The 22,456-nt window shown below is 35.2% G+C and overlaps 1 protein-coding gene across 1 annotated transcript in view; it reads left to right on the top strand.

The window, feature by feature from the left end:
- LOC131064144 (glucose-6-phosphate isomerase, cytosolic) overlaps positions 1-22,456 on the top strand; it is an 86,957-nt gene that overhangs the window by 26,019 nt on the left and 38,482 nt on the right. The window contains exons 12-17 of the mRNA XM_057998169.2: positions 4,448-4,520; positions 4,643-4,703; positions 18,920-18,986; positions 19,101-19,157; positions 19,272-19,325; positions 19,444-19,572. Of these exons, the coding sequence (XP_057854152.2) occupies positions 4,448-4,520; positions 4,643-4,703; positions 18,920-18,986; positions 19,101-19,157; positions 19,272-19,325; positions 19,444-19,572 (441 nt within the window). The remainder of the gene's footprint in view (positions 1-4,447; positions 4,521-4,642; positions 4,704-18,919; positions 18,987-19,100; positions 19,158-19,271; positions 19,326-19,443; positions 19,573-22,456) is intronic.

Raw genomic sequence — 22,456 nt, 5'->3', positions numbered from 1 at the left:
GCAAATTTTGACTTGGTAAAACTATAAAAGATGTATGCCTTTAGTGGGGTGTGTGCCCCTGCACTATATTACAAAATTTTGTGAACTTCAAAACATGTTTCACTTCAAATTATATGCCGTTCCAAGTTTTAGTTAAAACTTCTTGTTGACGCTTAATCAAGCACACACTCCTTCATTAAGGAACACAATTTCATGTTTTGATGAATTTCCAGTGAAATTTAAAATTCAAAACAATGAAATTTATTATCAAACTACCAATGTTGTTTTTAAATTAATAGTTTTATTCATTTTTTGTTTAAAATGTTAGGCGGGGGAAAAAAGGGCCTCTACCCACTGTGAAAGTATTGTGATCATGTTTTATGGACGAAGGGGTCAAGTAGAATAACCACCATCACATGTAAACTTTTTGAAATGTTATGGCAATATACTTGAGGGTGAGAGTTCATTTCCTTCACAGACTTGAAAAGGTGCTGATCCTTGTTTAAATGAATGATATGATGTTATTAGGGATCAAGAAAGGGTTGATGGGAAACTCTCTAATTTGAGCTCTCACTCTTCAACAACAGGGGCAATTGTTGCAACTCTGAGTCAAAATAGAGTGTCAGAGGTGGACGTGTCTTCTAGTGATGTTCATGTGACAGCAAAAGATGTAGCAGCAAAATATTCTTGCAAGAGACTGCACATTGGTAGCTCAAGTCCCATTGGAAGATTAGTTGACGTGTAAGCTCAAGAAGCGGTTGATGTAGTGATTGCACTCTTCTTTTATGCAATTGGAATATTGTTTAATATTGCTTATTCACCTTTGTATGGGGAGATGGTCCAAGCTATCAATAATGGACCAGCTGTGTATAAATCACTTGGGTATGAAAAACTTCACACTACTCTAATTGATAAAGAAAAATTTGATTAGAGTAAAAAACCACACCAATGAAAAGAGTGTAGTCTATATAAGGATGCGGTATTATAATGGATGGGTGAACAAATGCTATAAATCATCCACTACTTAATATCATGGCAATATGAAACAAAGGGCCTTTTTTTTTAAGGCAATAGATTGTTTAAGGCAAGAAAAAAATGAAAAGTTCCTTCATGACCAGCTATGTGATGACATTGAGGAGGTGGGACATCACATGTAGTCTAAAGTTGTTACAAATCCTACCCTTGTTTGTAATGCAATAGGCATGTTGGTGCAAAAAAAAATACAAGCATATATTTTGGACAGCATGTGGCGTGCATTTGTTGAATAATGCACTCAAAGATGTTGGCAAGTTCTAGTGGATTTCAAATCTCGTTAAAAAGGTTAAAAAAATAAAGATGTTCATATATAACCATCATCACACACACAGCCATTTATTTAAAATTTGCCAAGGTGGAACTTCTCAAACCTTCTGATACACAATTTGCTTATTATATTCTTCTTGAGCAGCTTTGTGAAGTCAAAGGAGATTTGTGTTCCAAAGTAGTTAGTGATGCATGAGCAGCTTGGAGAGCTACATTAGATGTTGCAGCTGAGGTGAGAGTTATGGTCCTTGATGACCATCTTTGGGCTGATGTCAAATTTGTTGTGGACTTTATTATAAGCCCAAATGTGAGGTGATCAAATTTGCAAATTTAGAGAAGCCATGTTAGGGAGAAATTTATGAAGAAATAGATTCCATGTATGAAAGAGTTAAGAAAGTAATAGACGAAAGAGATCCTTCTTTATATCCTTTGATAGAAGACAAGATACATTGAAGATGGAACAAACTTAACACACCCCTTCATGTCATAGCTGGAGAAATTTATTTAATAAAGTGACTTATTTTATTATTTTCACTTTATTTTATTATTAATTTAATCAATTAAACTCATCCCTTTTGGAAAAATATTAATGTCTGGACATCTTAATTAATTAATTTAATTAAATCAATTTATAAAAAATTGTGGACATTATATGAGTATTTGGAAAGCATCATAGCTGAGGACCTAGGAATGGATGATATAGAAGCGTAGACAATAGATTTCTGATTTTTGTTATATGTATGTGTGTCAGCCTATCAGGCTATCAACATTTCTGAATTTCAATATGGAGTACTCTTTGACATTTTGTGTTTGAACTTTGAAGTTAATGTTAAACTTTACCGGTACTCTTGTTTTGAAAGTTAAATGTCATGATATTTTCATTTTTAATGTTAGTAAATTAATAAATTATATTAAAAAATTGGCATCTCCAAGTACCCTTGTCTCCTATTTTTCAAAAACAGATGTACCAGTATCATTCTCCCATACCAATGGCAGTACGGGTCTCCTAGCAACCATGATTGAACTTCTTTCATTGCATTGTCTGTAGTAGAAGCTACAACTTTATTATCCTGCACTAGCACAAGATTAATAATAGATGAATCCTATGTTGGGCACTGGGCTGGGTCCCAGGGATACCCCTGAGCTACGAAAAAAAAAATAGCAGATGAATCCTTACCATTGCAGGTTTACTAGTGGGAGATCTTTTTGGGTGAGTAAATTATGGTTTGAGGTGCTGCAACATCCAAAAACCATTTCTTTTTTAACAAAATATGGGATCCTAGAAAGTTTTAACTTATATTTGCGTATTTTTCTATTTTAATTTAAATAGATTAAATAGTAATAATAGCTTCTAAAAGTAAAATATTGATAGAACTTTTTAATTAAAAAATGAAAGAAAAAAGTAATGAAGCCTTAAAACCTATCTCAGCTGCCCAATGTTGCTGCAGACACGGGAAACCCCTGATGTCACCTGTTGTAGAATAGCAGTTGCTTAGTAATATCTAACTCCAATACACAATTAAAGCGCTCAATCCTTGTTGCCCAAAATACAATACATGGCAAAAAGCATTCAATCTCCATTGCAATGTTTTTTGTAAACTCTTTTGCCAAATCCAGAGTTAAGATGGTAGGCACAGGAGTATTTGAAGCAGGTCACAAACAATGAACAAAGATGCTTCACAAACAGAGACACTGCATAGATGCCTTCAAATCTGCAAGTGAATAAACACACAACTATGGCTATTGAAAGGAAAACGAGATAGCACTGGATGGGTTACATTTTTGCAATGAGTTTGGGTATAGATAAAAATGTAAAGCCCTAATACAAAACAAATTTTTTTAATGAAATATATAATTTTTCCTTCAGAAATTTGTATGACCGACACATAGATCATCTTAATGACAATCTAAATGAATTTTAGGGTTTATTTAATGTTCACCAGATTTTGAATTTCTATGGTAAAAGATGACAAACTTTGGGACTTAGCTTTGTATTATGGAAGAAGATTTGTGAAAGTTGCAAGCATGGAACAGCTAGATGCATCTCTCAGCGTTTGGGTTGTGATTTGGATATGTGGATGTGTCCTGGATTCTTGGAGAAACAAGATGGGGACAGAGATGTTTCACAGGTCTTGGAGACTTTGTCTAGAATCTCCTGTCTCCTTGGAAAGTCCATGTCCTTGAAAATTTAAAACTGTTAAACACTTTTGTTTATGGTTTATGAGGAATCTATTTTGTGCTCTCTTTTTAATCTCATGTATTGTGCTAAAACACTTTATGTATTTTGTATGGTTGTCAAATTATTTCATTGTATGATGTTTGACATATAAATTCCGAATTTGATGCATTTTAGTTTACAGAAAATCTCTCTCTCCACACACACAGACATATATGTATATACATATACAGAAGACGGGAATGAATCATCTATAGATTAATATATAGTATCTCACAACCATAGTCACCAAGAGATGGGGACAAGCATTCCAATTTGAGATACTTTTCTACTTTTTTATTTTGTCTCTTGTAGTTTCTCTAAAACATTTTATACATTTTGTTGTGAATTTTATTTCATTGTTCAATGTTTCCTATATAAATTCAGCAAATTTTATTTTGTTGTTTGATGTTTGCCATATAAATTTTGAATTTGGTGTATTGTATCTCTCTCTCTCTCTCGCTCTCTCTCTCTCTCTCTCTCGCTCTCTCTCTGTATATATACATATCACACAATCAGTCACCAGGAGAGAGGAACGAGCATGCCAATTTTGAGACAGAGTATAGGGTGATACTTGGAGATGCTATATATTAATCTGTGGATGATTCGTTCCCCTGCCCTATGTTTATGTTATACTTGCATTAATGCAATTTTCTGGCTGAATTGATCTGTTAGCTCTGCCATTAATGTTGTAATGTCAAATAGAATGGATATATGGAATTTACATTTTTCTTACATCCTTATGTAGGTGTCACATGGGACTCGGCATTAAATTAATGCCACTGACCCATGTTAATCTTTTGTTTTGAAGATATATTTTCCTACTAAAAGTTTATTGATATTTGCATCTGAGAGTAGGGTACCCTAATTCATAATACATTGTGCTGCACCTGTGTAGCACAATTGACTTAATGGAAATTTGAATGGAGCTTTCTATTTCTCTGTATGCAGCTTGTAAAAGAATTTGGAATTGATCCCCAGAATGCTTTTGCATTTTGGGATTGGGTTGGTGGCCGATACAGTGGTATGTGGCAAATATTTGGTTCTTTTGATGTGAACTTTTTTGCTGACATATACTTCCAGATGTACATTCCCACTTGCAACCTTTGCCATGATTTTTAAACTAAATACCTGTATTTGCGACAGTGTGCAGTGCTGTGGGTGTTTTTCCATTATCACTTCAGTATGGCTTCCCTATTGTAAGCAAGTATGTATTATTTTTCTGAAACGACATTTATGCTCTCAAATTTTTTAATAGCATATTTTATAGCGTGAGAATCATGGCTTGTTCACAAATTGTAGCTATTAAAAAAGTTCAAATATATTTCATTTAAATAAGCTTAGAACAGAATGCAGAACAAGTATGAAGAAATCACCATCACTGCCATTGAAACATTTCCATACTTAGATTGTAGGAACAGCCTGAACAGAGAAAGATCAAGATGTTACACATTTACAGGAAGATAGTACCTACAAGTACAGATTTGGTCCAAACTTTAACCATGTTATGCAACTGACTCCATGCACAGTTTTTGTTTTTTATCAGAATATTATCCTACTTATGAAACTAAAACGTTGGTTTTGACCAAAACTCCCTGAGTTCGCACATATCTAAATGCTTGCATCAGACATTACATTTCAGCCTGAGGGCATAGACCTGACATAAGAAAACCTTGTTGATTGATCCCACTGATAAAAAAACATTTGCTTCTAAATACACATTTTCTCATCTTTAGTAAAATTAGCAAGGCTTGTTTCAATAATTTATTGCTTCATCTTGTGCCCATTAGGGTAAGAGCTCGATGCATTTTTTAACAAAATTGGGAAAAGGTGTAATGTCCTCCTTTTAGAACTCTCTGATTTTTTGTATTTTCCTGAATTCCGAAACAAACAGAAACTGAAACAGCAAAGTGGAAATGGAAACAGACAATTTTCTGCTTTTTTGTATTTTCCCGAATTTTGAAACAAGCAAAAACTGAAGCAGAAAACTTAAAATGGAAACAAGTGGCTGGAAACTAAATGTCAAACCCTTAAATACTGATATGTGACTTTATATAGAAAATCTGAATCAAATCTCATCAATTATAATTACTGGGATAAACCTAGATTGCCAAAAACGCTCAGATCTGAATTGAAAAAATTTTGACAGCATATTTCCACATTAAATATCAATTTTGGGAACTCTGGGTGCTCAAACTCCAAGGGTCATAATTTTATTTATTTAAGGCAAATTAAAATCTTTGATTTGGGCCCCAAAACTAGATTAGGTCTGCCAGCAAATGTAAAGGACTGTCTTGATTTCCTCTCTGACATTAATGACAATATTTTTCCAACATACATTTCTATAGTATCTATGTATCTTTGAACTCATTTGATATTTTTTGTTATCTAGTCGATGTATAGCTTAGTTGGGGTTTATGAAATGTAGGTAGTTAGTTAGATGTAGGTAGTTGGGGCCCTTTTGAGGTTGATGAGGCTATAGGCAGGAGGTACTGTCTGCAGAAGATGATTAACAAAATCTAAGATAACATCTTTCATGGAATGCTCAATGATGTGTTCAGGTGAAGCAATTGCAGCAATGAGTCGCTTTTTATAAGTTGATGCTCTAACTTGGAGAGAAAAGACACCATGGAAAAGTGTCCCAAAGCAATTATCTTCATTCAATCCATGCGAAGTATGATTTCATTTTATACCAGTAATGAATAACTCAAGGTACTGTTACAAAATAACATACCAGTAATTGCACATAACATGTAAATGTATAGAAGTGTACTTTGTTGATATACTATGTGCTGTACGTTCACTGCTATGGTACATGAGGAATATGACAATGTATGAGAGCTCCCTTCCTTAGCTGAGATCTTCCTATATGTAGGTTGATAGACTGAGAGGTGTGTTGACTAGATCACAACTATCTTGGTACCAACCGATGCTAACTAAAACTTAAATAAGTGCATATGGTCACTGATGATTTGTGCCAAGCCCAGGAATTTTGAATGGCACAATTCACAAACTAATTAAAGAATAAATCTGCTTAACTTTTTGTAAATTATGCTTAACATGCAATGGGAATGAATGAACAAAAAGCAAAAGCACCAATACACATTCATTGGAGAGAAGAGATGGCAGATATTTTGTTTTGTTATTCATTACAGACAAACTACTATACTTACAAGCACACTGTGGGATGTGTTCTCCACTAAGGACTAGCACATTCCATGTTGACAAAGGATTATAGAATGCCTGATAAATTCCCTTTCTAGTCATTCATATACACTTGTGTTGGAATTAGAGTCCCTAAACAACAACCTTTACTCATGCAGTAGAGTTGTTTTAATTGTTGTATTAAGTGCTTCTAATTGTGTGAGAATGGGCTCCAATAACTGTTTTAAACAATGCTAGATATCATGTTGTACTTCCCATATATGCAAAACTTGTGAGTAAAAACCTACAGTGAGTAACTCACTAAAAAACTCGTTGGCAATGTTTTCAAAAAGTTGTTATATTGTTTGGTCTAAAACTCGTAAAAAAATTGTTAAAACTTTTTTTTGATCAGTAATCGCTTTTGACTGGAGCTACAAACCAGTGGGGTCACATTGGGGGACCCCATCCCCGTGGTGATATTTTGCCGAGGTATTAACACCTCCTTAATTTGACTCTTGCTGATATTCCTGATCACATCTTTTCTTTTCTCCTTATCCCTCCATTCACCTTATCCCTCTGAGCTTGTGTCACCCTTATCTCTCCATTTTTCTCCTTATCCCTCCACTGCAATGGCCACCCTTATTGCTCCAGCTCCTCCATCCTTGACCCCTTATCTCTCCAAACCTCGCAGCCTCCAATATTTTTCACGGTGAGAGAAGGCATTAACACCTCCCAACGGTGGTGTGGTAGAGCCTATGGATGGTACGGGGTCCATCAGGTTACCAGCTTTGCCCATCACTCAACACGTCCAGCATCTGGTCCGCAGTGCACACTTGTCCACCTGGATATCGCTGCTGAAAGATAAATCATTTTCCTGCATCAAACAAGGGACTGAGCGAAATTTCAACCACCGTTACACCAAGCATGGTTTGGACTCGAACTGAGGTCTCTGTATTAACACTAACTTGCAACTGCTGTTTTCATTGCGGGATCAACCCCAAAAAATTGTTAAAACTTGCCAAATGGGGTGTAAAATCATTTTAGCTGCCTAAAGTTAAAAACAAAATTGTGATTTTTGCATTTCGTGCATGCAAATACACAGGTTTTTTTTCGCATTTCAGGTGATGATTGGCTGTGACTTAAGGCATTGCGACTGACAGTGGCTTAAGGCACATGAATACATAGGTTTTCTTTGGATTTTATCCCAGTCACTTTCAAACGACTATATCCCAAAAACTGTAGAAAATACAAAATGTACTTTGTGACTTTAAAATGACCAGCACAGTCAGTTTCTTTCAAACAATTTTAAGAATTTGTCATTAAATTCTTTAAAATTTATGATTTATAATTTTCCTTGATATTGAAACTTGAAGTTCATTTGTATTTCGAGGTTGAACTTGTTTTTTGGTCTATAATATGTATTAAATGCTAATTTTGGTTTATATATGAGGGAAATCAGAAATATGTTCTACAAATTTAGTAACGTGCATTTTTGAAGAATATTTTTTAAAATTTGTATTTTCAAATGTTCGATAAATTTGTTGAGTTATTGCCGAGTCCCGAGTTGTTATAAATATTGGGCTTGTCAAGTAGTTGCTGGGTCTGAGTTTTTCAACTACGGTTCTTCTAAAAAAGGAAATATATTACCATATACATCTAGGCCATTTGGAGGTTTTTGTTGATTTGATGCTTCGATTAAAGTAGATTTCCCAGAAACATAAATGTAGGGCCACTATTTAACAAGGGAAATTCTGACAATACTATGTCTATCCCTTGTACAACAGATATTGGCTACTACCCATAAGTTTCCCTATCAGATACATGTGCACTAGTACTTGGTGTCAGAATCAAACTCCCTAAACGAGGCAGCTTAGTTGTACAAGAGTGTTGTTTCAACTGCTTTATCAAGTATTTCAAATGACATGACATTTGGCTTTGCTAATTAGAGTAGTCCACGCAAAAAAATGAGCTGAAGGAAATAGATTTATGATATACTTTTAATTTATATACAGATTTTTGATGATGGCATTCTTTGACAAAAGTAGATTACTCAAAAACATAATCATTCTTACCTAGGTGGTAACCAGACTTGGATTTGACACAGACTTGGCAAGCTGATTTTGGACTCAAACACAGACTTAGTCTGGACAGTTTGAAAAAAAAACCATGATATATTGAGATTATTTAAGCAACTACACGTTTTTCTATGCTCTATTCTCCATATAAATTTGTAGTTTGTAAACATAAATAACTTATCAAGCACAAGCTATATTCATCAAATACACAAGCATACATCATACAAATGAGTGCAGAGGTGGATTGGAGCTTAAGGAAAGAAAATTATTAAACATATAAATATGAACATAATAAGAAGTGTATTTAGTGCACACAATTCATTGATTAGAATATCTGTGATATAAAAAATAAAAATCACATGAAGTCATGAACTACGGTAGATTTTAGCTTGTATCACTCAACCCAAAATCACTAGCTCTATGTTGGGTCCTGCAGTCATGTCTTAGATAGGTCTCAATGTTTCTGTAACAATGATATCTGCATATGTGCCAACAACATCAAAGGGATTTGCTAGTCCCCTCTCCACTTCACCCACCATCATTCCTTTTCCTCAATTTCAACTTGATCAACCAATGCGTGGTCATCCATTGTAAACATATTATCCTCAACCTTCCACTTAGTAAACATAGTATCCTCAACCTTAGTGATGAACATAGACAAAGTTACTCAACTTTTGCACCGTCAATCTATTGCGTTTTTAGAGTGTGTATGCTCAAACATACCAATTATTTTCACATCTTGAAGCGCTCCATGGTCAGATTAAGACATGTAAATCATCATTTGAAGATTTGACACCTTAGCATTAAAGCTCTCCCAACATGCATCTGATTCAATCTCATTGTTTAACATTAACATAAGGAATATAACTGTATAACCTTACACAACTTTTACCTAGTTGCAATGTCAGTCAAGTTGTCTTACATATATCTTGCACAAAGAGGCCCCCTTGCACAAATTTGAAGGTCTCGATCTCAAATATGATTGTTGCTCTAAGTTGAGAATTTTCTCTACGACTATCTAGAGATCACTCCAGACCATCTAAATGGCCTTGAAATTTGAACAGAATTGAAATGTTGGTCTAAGGAAATAACCAACTACATGCAATGGCTTATAAAGTTGACAGTGTCATCTTTTTTGTTTTAATGATTTCTCATTGGGATGATATTTTCCATCAGTCCTACCATAGGTGGCTCTAATAGCCTCCTTGGTCCTATCCATGTCCTCATACATAGCTCATTTTGGAGTTTTTCCTATTAACAACATGAAGGCTGCTAACTAATGTTTTATGACTTGTTAAAATTTAACACAAATAAATAGCTGGATTGGAGAAGAGAATATAAACAAATAAAAAATAGATCTTGTAAAACAATATCAATATGGCAATGGTGTTTGAGTATGAAGATTGGTACTACTCCTCACTAACAAACAAAGTTTCATAACAAACTTTGACTGAAACAAATATTGCAACATATTAAATTGGTTGCTATTTTATCACTTAAATTGTAAGACAATGTAGCTATTTTATCAGTAACTAAAATTACATAATGACCATTAAATAAACATTAATTACTCTAATACCCTCCCTTAATGGTCATCCTGTCAACTACATCAAGTTGTCCCCTAAATTTTACAAACTTGTCCAGGCTCAAAGAGTTGGTGAAAATGTTTGCAGTCTAGTCCACAGTTGGAACATACTGCAAGACCACAGTTCCATCTTCAACAAGCTGTCGGATGAAATGACAATGAATCTCTATGTGTTTGGTTCGCTCGTGGAAGACTGGGTTCTTGGCAAGTTTTAGCACCCCTTGATTGTCACAAAACAAGGGTGAAGGACCTGCTTTAGATATTTTCATGTCAGAAAGCATCTTCCATAGCCATACTGCCTCACATGTTGCTTTAACATTTCCCTGATACTCTGCTTCTATTGAAGAAATAGCTACCACCTATTGCTTCTTACTAGTCCATGTGACTGCATCCATACCAAGACTGAAGACATAACCAAAAGTAGATTTTCTGTCATCGACAGAACCTGCCTGATTTGATTATGTAAAACCAATTATCCAAGGATCTTTTCTTCTTTTGTATGGAATGCCAAAGTTAGGTGTCTCTTTCACATATCTCAGTACACATTTTGCTGCAACCCAATGTTTTTCTTTAGGGGCTGTCATGAAATGAGATATATAGCTCACAACATAACTAAGATCAGTTCTAGTGGTTGTAAGATAGATGAGACTGCCAACTAGTTGCCTGAATGCCGACTCATTCACCATATGTGAATCTGATTTGGCTGATAGTTTATAAAACATATTTGCAGAGATCTTAACGCACAAACTGCACAACAAACTTCCAATAATTGAAATAGCTACAATGTCTTACAAATTTAGTGATAAATATAACCTCCTAGTTAGGAAATTTTCCCAGAACTATTTGATTCATATGGCTTAGGGTCTGTTTGTTAATTTGCATATGCTATGCCTGGTATTGACCTTTTGTTTCCCTACTGAACTGGTACATTGGCTAGATTATCGTGGTCGTTGGTTTGTTTGGTGAACCCTCCTATTAGTGATTTGGAGTAGATTTGGCACCTATCTAGATCAGATTTTGAGGATACTTTAGCTAGTTAGTTGCTTGACAATTTGATGGTTTGCAATCTCCCTTGCTATTGACCATATATGGGAAATGTTGTCCTTGATTTGTGTTTAGTAGAAAATTTGCCCTCAATCTGGCCCTGTACAGTCTACAAACTTGTCTTGAATGATGGTGCCACTTAAATCTGGGGAGGGTCTTAGCTTCACCTGTGAAGCATCCAAGGAGTGGTGATAATCAGTGCTCCATAGAAAACAATAGGAAATTCACAGTTATAAAACACTGTTGGTAGTTTGATCCAAGACAAGAATTTTGTCCTACCTCAGGGCACTTATAGGGGTTTTTCTCACTGTTAGAGCAGAGTGAATTGGCTGCCACAGCAGTAGTTGCATATCCAAAACTTCATACCTCCAAAAGTTGTATTCGCCATATATGCTTGCTGTTGTTGGGTAGTTGGAAATCTAGGTTGGCCCCAAAATAAGCACATTAATTATTGATGTTTGAACTTTGAACGAGGTCGGCCGACAAGTAAAATTATTATTATTATCAATATATAATTATATTATTATAGTAGTGTTAATAAACACTTTTATTATTAAAATAGTACTAACTTGGGATTAAGTGGGAGGGACATGACATGCTAAGATCCTTCAATATAAGGTCAAGGCAATGAGCAGATCATGGAGTCTAGAAAAGATACGCGTGCCTCTCCATGTGAGGTCTATTGATAACAAGATAATTTTCTGCATTAACTAGGATGATTTGCAACAGATAGGCTTCATTTACCTTCTACGACTTACTCTAAAAATCTTTTAAACATTTTTTTTCTTTTTTTACCTTTATTGAAGCGCCAATGGATTTCAACAAAACTATACCACTTTGGGAGGAAACAAGGAAATTCAATGACATGTATTGCCTATCCATCCAACCATCAAACATGATAGTGCAACTCTTTTTCCACCATATCTAATGTCTCATCATTGGTGGACCTCACATCTACTATTTTCACAGTTAAAATTGAGTCTCTCATCTTTTGATCATTAGAGCCTTTGAACTCCATCCCATCCTAGTAAATAATATTCTAAATTTATAAAACCGCTTATTTTAAAAAATTTAAGAAAAAAAAAAATCATATTTTAAAACATAAATAAGAACCAATTATCTTATGATATTGCTATCAAGATTCAGTTGATTTTGAGTCAACTTATTGACCCGTGTTTTATGAGTAGTGGTTCACAAGAACCTATCTCTCATGAGAATGACACTTAGTACTCATTGCATCTAGGTCATGCTCACAGAGGTGAAGCATTGGGCCTTTTGGGAGGTCACCCATCCTAGTACTAGTCCAAGTCAAGCACGCTTAACCATGGAGTTTCCTCTAAGGTTAAGCCCGCTTAGCTTGCAACCCCATTTGCAAAACCTTTAGCAAGTGTTTTTCTTTATGAACCATTCATTATAGAGCCCTCTTAGCTCATCAATTGACAAGTAGGAGATATATCCACAACAAGCCAAATTATGACATTGCTATCAGGATTCAACAGTGTAATTTTTGAGTCAAACTCATTGACCCATGTTTTATGAGTATTGGTTCACAAGAACCCTTTTCTCATGAGAATGAATGGTACACTTAGCACTCATTGCATCTAGGTGATGCTCACAGAGGTGAAGCATTGGGCCTTCCAGGGAGGTCACCCATCCCAATACTACCACTTGTGCACTTAACCATGGAGTTTCCTCCAAGGTTAAGCCCACTTAGCTTGCAACCCCATTTGCAAGACCTTCAACAAGTGTTGTGCCTTATGAACCATTCATTATAGACCCCCTTTAGCTCATCAATTGATAAGGAGGAGATATTTCCACAACAAGTTAAATTATGATATTGCTATCAAGATTTAACTACGTAAAGTCAAACTCATTGACCCATGTTTTATGAGTAGTGGTTCACAAGAACCCATCTCTCATGTTCACTTTGTGCTTTCAAGTGATGGTTGGGAACTTGGAGAAGTGTGTGGTACAAGATAGGATCTATGTCATTTGTGAACTCCAAAGTGAACAATAGTGCTGGAACTAGAAGAGAATGGAGTAATTTTAGAATTTTAAGTCTCATTTACCCATGGCTGCCATCTCTTCTCTTTGGCCTTCTCTCTAAGGTCCTTCATTTCTTCAAAGCATTCTAATTGAGTTTGGACCTCTCGTACAACTTCTGGCAGGAATTGTGTGCACAAAGAAGTATCTTGCCTAGGTCTACATGCAAAGTGAAATTTTAGGCAATTAATACCTTGTCCACTAATTTTGGTTTTGCAATAGGTGCAAAGCAATTCCCCTTTCTTAGCCCCTTGGGTAGTATGTTTATAACATGGTTTCTTTCTTTTGGATTGACATTATGATGATTTATAAATTGCAAGTCGGGTGCAAAATGAAAAAAAGGAAAAAGAAGATTTTTATAAAAGGCATTTCTACTTGTAGATAAAAGAAAGAGAGATCTGGGAAAGCAATGGGTTATGAAACAAGTTAAAAAGAGGGAAAACTTAAGGCAATAAATTCTCTTCATTTTTCCCACTTTTTGTTTCCTGTTCCATGAATTCAGAGTAAAGAGGAGGAAAAATGTAAAATGGAATGGCAGATGAAAAAAAAAGGAAATGATTCAAAGAACGACAAATATCTCTTCAAATTTGCTGCTCCAAATGGACTGTGGTCTGCTTGAAATGCTTTGTGTGCTGCCCCAAATCTAAAAAGGTAACCTTTCATCACTGTTTGCTTCCCAAATCTGTTGACTCTGTTTTGTTAAAACCACTTTGTTTTGCTCTATATGATATATTTTTCTTTTTGTCGTTGCTTGTAACTTGTAAGTGATGTCTCTTTATTTAAATTGGTCGTGTTTGTGCTTTTTAGGATTTAGATTGTCACATTTTTGTTTTTTCTTGGGAGTTTTGGATGATCAAGTTTGCATGGTGCCAGGTGAGACTTGACAAGTTGACAGACTCGGTGAGTCTATCAGGAACTTGCTGAGTCTTACCATTGAGTCTGCAGGACTTCTTTTGCTTGCCTCAACTCAGGACTTGGCTGTATCTAGTGATTTCTATTAATTGACTAAAGTAAGGTTCAATTGTGATTCTTAAATACCTCCACTGTCCTTTTTTTGGATTTAAATATACTGCATGAGAACTTATCCAACATTAATACATAAGGCATTATTGTCCTTAGAACTTTTCATCCCAACTCGATTGTTGGTGCCTTACTTCAAGCTTTGCACATGTTCTTTATACTTTGGACCTTTTTCCTTTTCCTCATGTTCCTGTGTTGTGTATCCTATCAGACATATTTACCTTTGTATATACGTGCCATTTCTCTGTTCAATGCATGTGCTAGATGATTTTCTTTGCCCTTGGCCTGTTCCATTGTAAACAAGCTTGGCTGTCTGCCTATATATCTTTTTGTTAAGAAAATCCTTACATTTTATTATTGGTTCCTCATCAAGAATCTTATGGGAGTAAGATGAATGGAATCTTTCTTTCTCTTTATGGCAAGGGTTTCCTTCTCATAAGAATAATAATTTAATTCTGCACTTTTTAATGAACCTGAGAAATGACTGCATAACTGCTCTCCTTTTGTCTTATCATCAAGTAATACAGTGGCCAAATACTTAGACAAAGGATTAGTTTGTAAAATCAACTTGGCATTTGGCAAGAGCTTATTTAACTCTGGTAATCTGTAATGTCCCCTTTAAGAACGCTACTTGTTTCCCAATAGTTATATACATCATTTAACATCATTATGTCTTAAATTAGCTCATTGAGATTGGAAGTATATACAATGCAATAAATAACTAATTAAATTTAGGAATCACCCTCACTTCTTCCCTAACCCTAATGGAAGATGGTGGAATTACTGTGCTAGGGCGCTAGGAAACAGTCTACGAGCGGGTTCCTTCAAGGTTTTTTAGGAACATATGTTTATGCCCATCTCGGGACTCTCCCTCAAGGCTTCAGAAATATGTCCTCACCCATCTTGGGATTTACCCATCTAGTGACCGAATTACTCCGCCTTTCCCTACACAAACCAACCTATCCTCATGAAGGTATTAGCGAAAGATCAAGGAATGGGCTATTAATACAATAGTCTTTCATGTATTATGAATGTATATGAAATTAAGTATGACTGTCATACATATTGCAGTCTATATTAATATTACTATTAAATTCTGCATAAGAACATCATCAGGCTTCATATAATAAGCATACATATTAAGCACATCCCCATACATATCACCAAGAACAAGGATGTTACTTCCTGTAACTTAATAACAGTTCTGATCTCATCTGATTTGACCAATGGTGATGTCACTGGATGCTTTTGATTCCTTTCCTTTATATCTCTCAATGTGAGGGAGAGGTCACACGTCTTCATCATGCATGCCCTTTGGCAAGAGACACACCCTTTCCACCATTATCACCCTTTAAAATTGTGCAACTCTTCATTATATCTGCCCTTTGAAAGGGACACAACCTTTTATGATCAGATCTGCACTCTTTATTTAAATCAGATCTGCACTTCTGATTCCCCAAATTATCCCCCTTCAAATGAGTTCTCTTCTCCCTCTTATACCTCATATTTGGGGGAGTCGCAACTTATCATTTCATGCCTTTTGAGTCTTGACCATTCATTAACTTCAATCAAATTTTAATTATATTCTTTTATATTTTAATTTAATGTTTGTTTTTATTCTTTTGTGTCTTAATTTAATTATTATTATTTATTATTGAATTATATTTCGAAGTGGGGACATTACATAATCTTTAGCACTTGATCTTAATGGTTTTAACCATGCTTGTCCAAACTTGTGACCATTTCCATGGGCTCCTTTTTCTCAGCAATTTTTCAAGTTCTATTCTGTTTTAGGCAAGGTATGGATAGAAGGGCTTGCATTATTGAAACAACCCAACAATTGCTTTCTAAGATAATTAGAAGATAAAAGGTGAGGGTTTGCTCCCATGAGATCCATAATCTGGCCAGCCACGTTACTTACAAAATAAAAAGCTGAAGGTGTGCTTTTTGGTCAGCTGTGGGTATGCTATTGCCAGTACAATTTTATGTCAATCGTCATATTCTGAGTTTGAGAGGACATGTTGTTCCTATTTTTCATATTAGGTTGAAATTGAGGAGCACTTCATTTTCAAGTTTCTCATCTACTATGAGATTGAAAGGTATAATTGTCTATTTAGAAATTGATGGTTCATCCACCTTCTGCTACTTTGAGCAGTGATGTTTGGATCTCTTCCTTTGAGTGGTTGTCATTTCAATCATAGCACTTTGCTTGGAGCCACAGTAGTGCGATATTGCTAATCCCTATATCCCTCCTCTAGGGCACCCCGACAACCTTACTGACATTCTAGCTATACCAGATCTACTTCGTTTTAGCATTTAGGCCTTCTGACCCCTTTGATTGTAGTTAGTTTTGCAGGGGCAGATGCTCATTACTAGTGTTTTTTATGACATCAAGGGTTCTTTGCCTTTAGATGGTAGGAGATATTTAGGGTGAGTGCATTGCTTCCTCTTGGGATTGTCCAATCAAATCCATTAGAGCTGGGCATTTTCGTGATAACATTATCAATTTTTGCGCTTGCAATTTTCCTGTGATTAACAATGATGTTGTTGGTTCTTTTAGCACAAGCATTGCTGTAGACATGTGAAAACATTATTTTATATTCTTGGTTGGACATTTTGATCTTCCTCATTTCTATGCTTCATTTTGTCACCTAGTATGGCAAAAGGTTTGTAAGCATTTACAATTTATCCCCCATGCCTCTATCCCCTGCCTGTCTCTCTCTCTCCCCATCCTCCATTTACTTTTTCTTTTGTGTTTATCACTTTCATAGCCTAATGTAACCCCCCTATAATTTTGAGTCCCATGACCTACTTTAGTATGTTAACATTCTTTATTTCTTGTTTAGAGAGCCTCAGTAAAAAGTTCATGATTTCTTCTGTAAAAGATGGCATGGAAAAAATGATAGTCTTCTCATTTATATACTTCACTGTCATATAGGCTGGTTTAGGATAGATAGAGGCCTTACTGCCTTCAGATATCTACTCTGTACTCATCTCATGATGACAGGACTAATGGTGGCATCTAATTTTTGCCAGTTGAGATAAAAATCACATTTTCTTTTTACTTCTCTTTTCAGGTCAGTTTTGTATTCAGAATATGGCCAAGCACTAAATGTGCAAGAAGTGGTTGTTGGAACGTGTCCAGTCCCTCCCCTCCAAATTCATGACATGTTTTAACAGCTTCCTGTGAGATCCTTAATTGGAATGGTAGTGGTTTCTTGAACAGATGCATCTTTTGGAAAAAATGGCCAGTTCAATTCCCTACAAGTGGTATCAGAGCAGGGTCGTAGGTTTGAATCCCCTTTGGTATGCTGATGGGGAGATTGTTGGAATATGTTCAGTGTCTCCCCTCGGGATTCGTGACATGGTTTAACAGCCTCCTATGAGATCCTTAACTGGAATGGTAGTGGTTTTTTGAACAGATGCATATTTTGGGAAAAATGGCCAGCTCAATTCCCTGTAGTGGTGAGTATCACTAACCCCTTGTGAGAATTCTTCTGAACAGAAATATCTTTCAAAAATTAAACAGCTGCAGACCTTGGCGAGTATCATGGACATGGAGGAGCATTGATAAAAAAATAAAGCAAAAATATCTGACCCTGCTTGAGCTGAATGGAAAAGGTTGAGAACTTGAATGTGCAGGGGCATGGGGGTGAAGTTATTTTTGATCTGGTCAAATTGAAAAGCATTATTTAACATCTCCAGTGCTAAAAATGATCAGATCAGTGGGAGAGTCTGAATACTTTATGACTGCACAACACGACTCTCCAAAATTTTAAGTACTGGCTTTCTAATTTTTTCTAATAATGTAAAACAGAATATAGGAGGGCTTTTCTATTTTACTTCTTTTAGTGACAAAGAAGAATGTTGACGACAGTGGCATTTCACATGTGGATGAAAAGTTGAAAACCTTTTAGCTTAGCTACCTATATTCAGTAGAGCTTCAGAATTCTAAGTTTTACTATTAGCCCCAAACAAACGTTCTTTTCTAGACCATAAATCTGTAATGAACGCAAACATGCTATATCACATAAAGGTTGTATGGAGTTCATGGTAGTAATATACTGTGTATGGCTAATTATTTTTAAATTGAGTCAACATAATTATGTTCTTTTCTCATTCCTCATCTAGTTTATTTGACTAAACAGTAAGAGGTTGTTGCCAATGAAGAAAAAGGTCACCTGCTACTGGCTTCTATCTTTTTCAATTGACAAATCAAATGGAATCATGTTTCTGGTCACTGAGCATTGTCAACATTTTGTCTGTTAATGTACTGATTAAGGAAATACAATAACATCTGTTGTCCATTACTATGAGGAGATAGAATTATAAGCAAGACTCTTCTCAGTAGATGAAAAATAAAATGACTTTGTGTGAGCATGCAACAATCTTCCCATGGAATTTAAATTAATCAGTTTTATATAGGTCAGTTGAACTGGGATTTGAAGTTCTATAACATATTAATGGTTCATCAATGCCATTGAACTCATCTATTGGAATCTGTGTATGAAGGTTCTTGGAAGGAGCACGGAGTATAGATCACCACTTCCACACAGCTCCCTTTCAAAAAAATATTCCTGTATGCCAGGATTCAAATAATTTGATTACACAAAACTTAGTAGAATTTGATGTGTTTGCTTTCACTTAAATAGCATGCTCATTTTTAATGACCATGACAGTGACTTTATTTCAGGTTTTACTAGGCCTCTTGAGTGTGTGGAATGTATCCTTTCTTGGGTATCCTGCTAGGGTAATCTTTGCAAGAGCCTGATAAATTGTATTTATGAAAAGATGTTTCTTTACTTTCTTAAATAACCTTTTTGTAAGCTAGAATGCTAACATTTTATATTTTCTATTTTGTCAGGCCATCTTGCCTTATTCTCAGGCTCTAGAGAAGTTTGCACCACATATCCAACAGGTATACTTTGTTTTGCATGCTACGTAGTATGTCCATCTTATTTTTGCATGCTCCAGATTTCATTATTTGAGGTTGTCTTTGTGGTATTTGATAATTGAATTACTAATGGATATTACAGCTCAGCATGGAGAGTAATGGGAAGGGAGTTTCCATTGATGGCACCCCATTGCCTTTTGAGGCTGGTGAAATAGATTTTGGGGAACCTGGAACAAACGGCCAGCATAGCTTTTACCAGTTAATTCATCAGGTATAACTGTCTTTCATTGAGCTATTAAAGCATTATTGATTTTGCACAACCTATTTCAAAATTTAGCAGAGGTTTTGCATTTTAATTCAGCAGAAATGGTGTTTTATCAAGGAAAGTTTAGCTGTGCTAAAGATGATGTCTGCACCTATCAAATGGTTGCTTTGTGTTTTTAAATATGACCTCAGCCACTCCGTTCTCTTGTCAGACAGATGCCATTATTTAGTTTTAATCACTAATTTTTATGTGCAATTCAAGGTATAGATAATTTCTGATAGCCTAATTCTAAGCCAGTATGGTACTTACTGTTTTAGTATTTGTTTCCAAACACTTTTTATTAATTTGGAATTCTTTGATGTATGCTGCTAAAATGTGCTCTGAAACTTGCATAACTAGCATGAATAGAATGCACAGCACTTTTCTCAATGAGAATCACTAGCACTTTTTTGAATTGTTTATTTAATATACGATTTCCATCTCTGGTAGGTTAGAGTTGAGCAGTACTTTGGATTGAATATAGAGGAAAGACTGTTCAATATGCCCTGAATGCTAGATTTCCATTCACAATTTAAGATGGGTTATCAATTAAATTTAACTAGAACTTGCAAATCACATATAACTATTTGATTTTCCCTACAGTATCTGGGTATTCTTTTGGCTTTAAGTCTTTTGTCATATCTTTTTTTCTTTCTAAAAGCATTTGCTCGGGTCAGCGTAACAACTATGTAGGCCATTTGGGAATCATATAAATAGGTTTCTGTCTTAAATTTGACTATCAGAAATTATCATCTCTCCATCATAGAATGCTAGAAATTGAAATTACGGTAATATTTTCTTAGCCTCAAATGAGTAACAATTCAATTTTTTTGTAGAAATTGTATCTAGACCTTTCGGAATTGAATAATAAACTGAAGTGTTACTGAGTGATCAACCTAGAAGTCAACCATGTAATTGAATCAACATGTTGAGTCACTTGTGGACCACAGGATCTTGGTATGTGGCTGTATATTAGATATATATACATATGCAAATTCCATGCCTCTATATGCTGAAAGATAAAAATAGAATGCAGTTAGAACTTAGAAATGAGAATTTAATATGTATCATTATTTTTATTCTGTTTATAATTTTTTAATTTTTATTCCCTCTTTGTGAGGACTGCAAAAAGCCCTGACTAGTGCCTCAAAGGAAGCCCCAAAGATAAGGCATTCAAAAACTAGTCTGAAATTGGGTTACATGGCTCAATGACGTCAGGTTTGGCTGTCTCTCACCTGCATAACGTGTGTGGGTTCATCTGGGGTACAACCTTAAAACTGTTGGATTGTAGAAAGCAGGTACAGAGAACCTTTTGTGGACCACTAGGTCTTAGTATGTGGCTCTCTTTTAATAATTATAAATAAATAATAAAATATGTATATATAGAAATGCCATATATATATACTATTATGCACACTGCAAGAAAACATTAGTATCAATTTCTGTTTGTAATTTCATTATTTTTACTTTCTCATTATGAGGACTGCAAGAGGCCCGAGTTGTCTCAGAGGCTTTTCAATGCATTGTTCATGCAAGGAACACAGTCAGAAATTTGGGTTTGCGTTGTCCAAAGATATCAGGTGTTGGTTGCATCTTAGATGCCATGTAAAAACTCTCAGATATGCATACCTGTGCAAAACTGCACTGAAAAATTAAAGAACATATTTTACACGTTATGTATCCATGACTTAAGAATAATATTAGAAACGAGCTTTAATATTTGGCATTATTTTTTGTGATCTATTTTTAACTTCTCCTTTTGTCTTTAAAATATACAATTTTAATGTTCTTGTTTTTGGGGTGCATGGAGAGGCTTGGTTTGTTGATCAGGATTCATAGGGTAAATGGGATTAAACATAGTTTAGCTTTATTTTAATTTCCTATATCATAATTTATGAATTTTAGTTTTTATCCTATGTAAAAAGTGAAAACTTAAATAACTAATTTCAAGTAGTTTATTTGTTTTCATTTAAGTTCACATTGGTTTTTCATTCAACAAACAAGAATTTGCCATAGTTTATGGCTACACACACGGCTTGTAATTTTTTCAATATGATTAATCAAGGTGGAAGCTTCTTGTTGATGGCGAAGGCTTGCACTTTTGTTCAACGTAGAATAGAATGTCGAGTGTTCCTATCCTCTCTTGAATAAGGAAATCCTTAATGCTGTTCGAACTGATCATATGGGGTTGTCAGGTCTTGACTTGCTTAGGATAACTCAGCGGTCGATGTGTATTGCTGGTAAACACGAGGGGACTTATGCATTTTACAAGCTGGCCTGCATCTGGTATGGCTATCTAGTGATGCTTTACTTCTCGAACTAGGGAAAATAAAAGGCAAAGGGACAAGGTTTAGAGATCCTAAGGAAAATGATAGTAACGGTTGGTGCTGTAGGTAGACAGATTTCAAATAAACTATTTCTTGCTGAGCTAGAGATAAACTCACAACTCCATAGGAATAGTGCAAGCTCCAAGGGAAATAAAAGGATATTCAGACTATGAATTATTCATTTAGATATCCAATTCTAGCACTATCTAAAACGAAACATTCACAGTTGAACTAAGAGCAATGGTAGGCTCAGATTAACCATGCATAGAGACCTACAATCAGCATGCCTCCAATGGTATGAACCTAAAATCAAATCAAATACCCTCACACTCCACCATTAAGATAGCTGACCTTTGCTAACTTGATGAAAAGAAACCATGCAAAATGGCTAGAGCAAATGGCAAAACACCATTCTTCAATGCTTTATTGATTTGTTCTAACTGCTATTACAACAATTCCTATCCAACAATCCTACTCTATTCTACAATTTCTACTTGTATTTCTAACTATTGCTACTTCTCAAC

This window comes from Cryptomeria japonica, chromosome 3 (assembly GCF_030272615.1).
Source record: "Cryptomeria japonica chromosome 3, Sugi_1.0, whole genome shotgun sequence".
Lineage (NCBI taxonomy): Eukaryota > Viridiplantae > Streptophyta > Pinopsida > Cupressales > Cupressaceae > Cryptomeria > Cryptomeria japonica.
The sequence above is the reverse complement of the archived record's forward strand: the minus strand, read 5'-3'. Positions and strand labels throughout refer to the sequence as shown.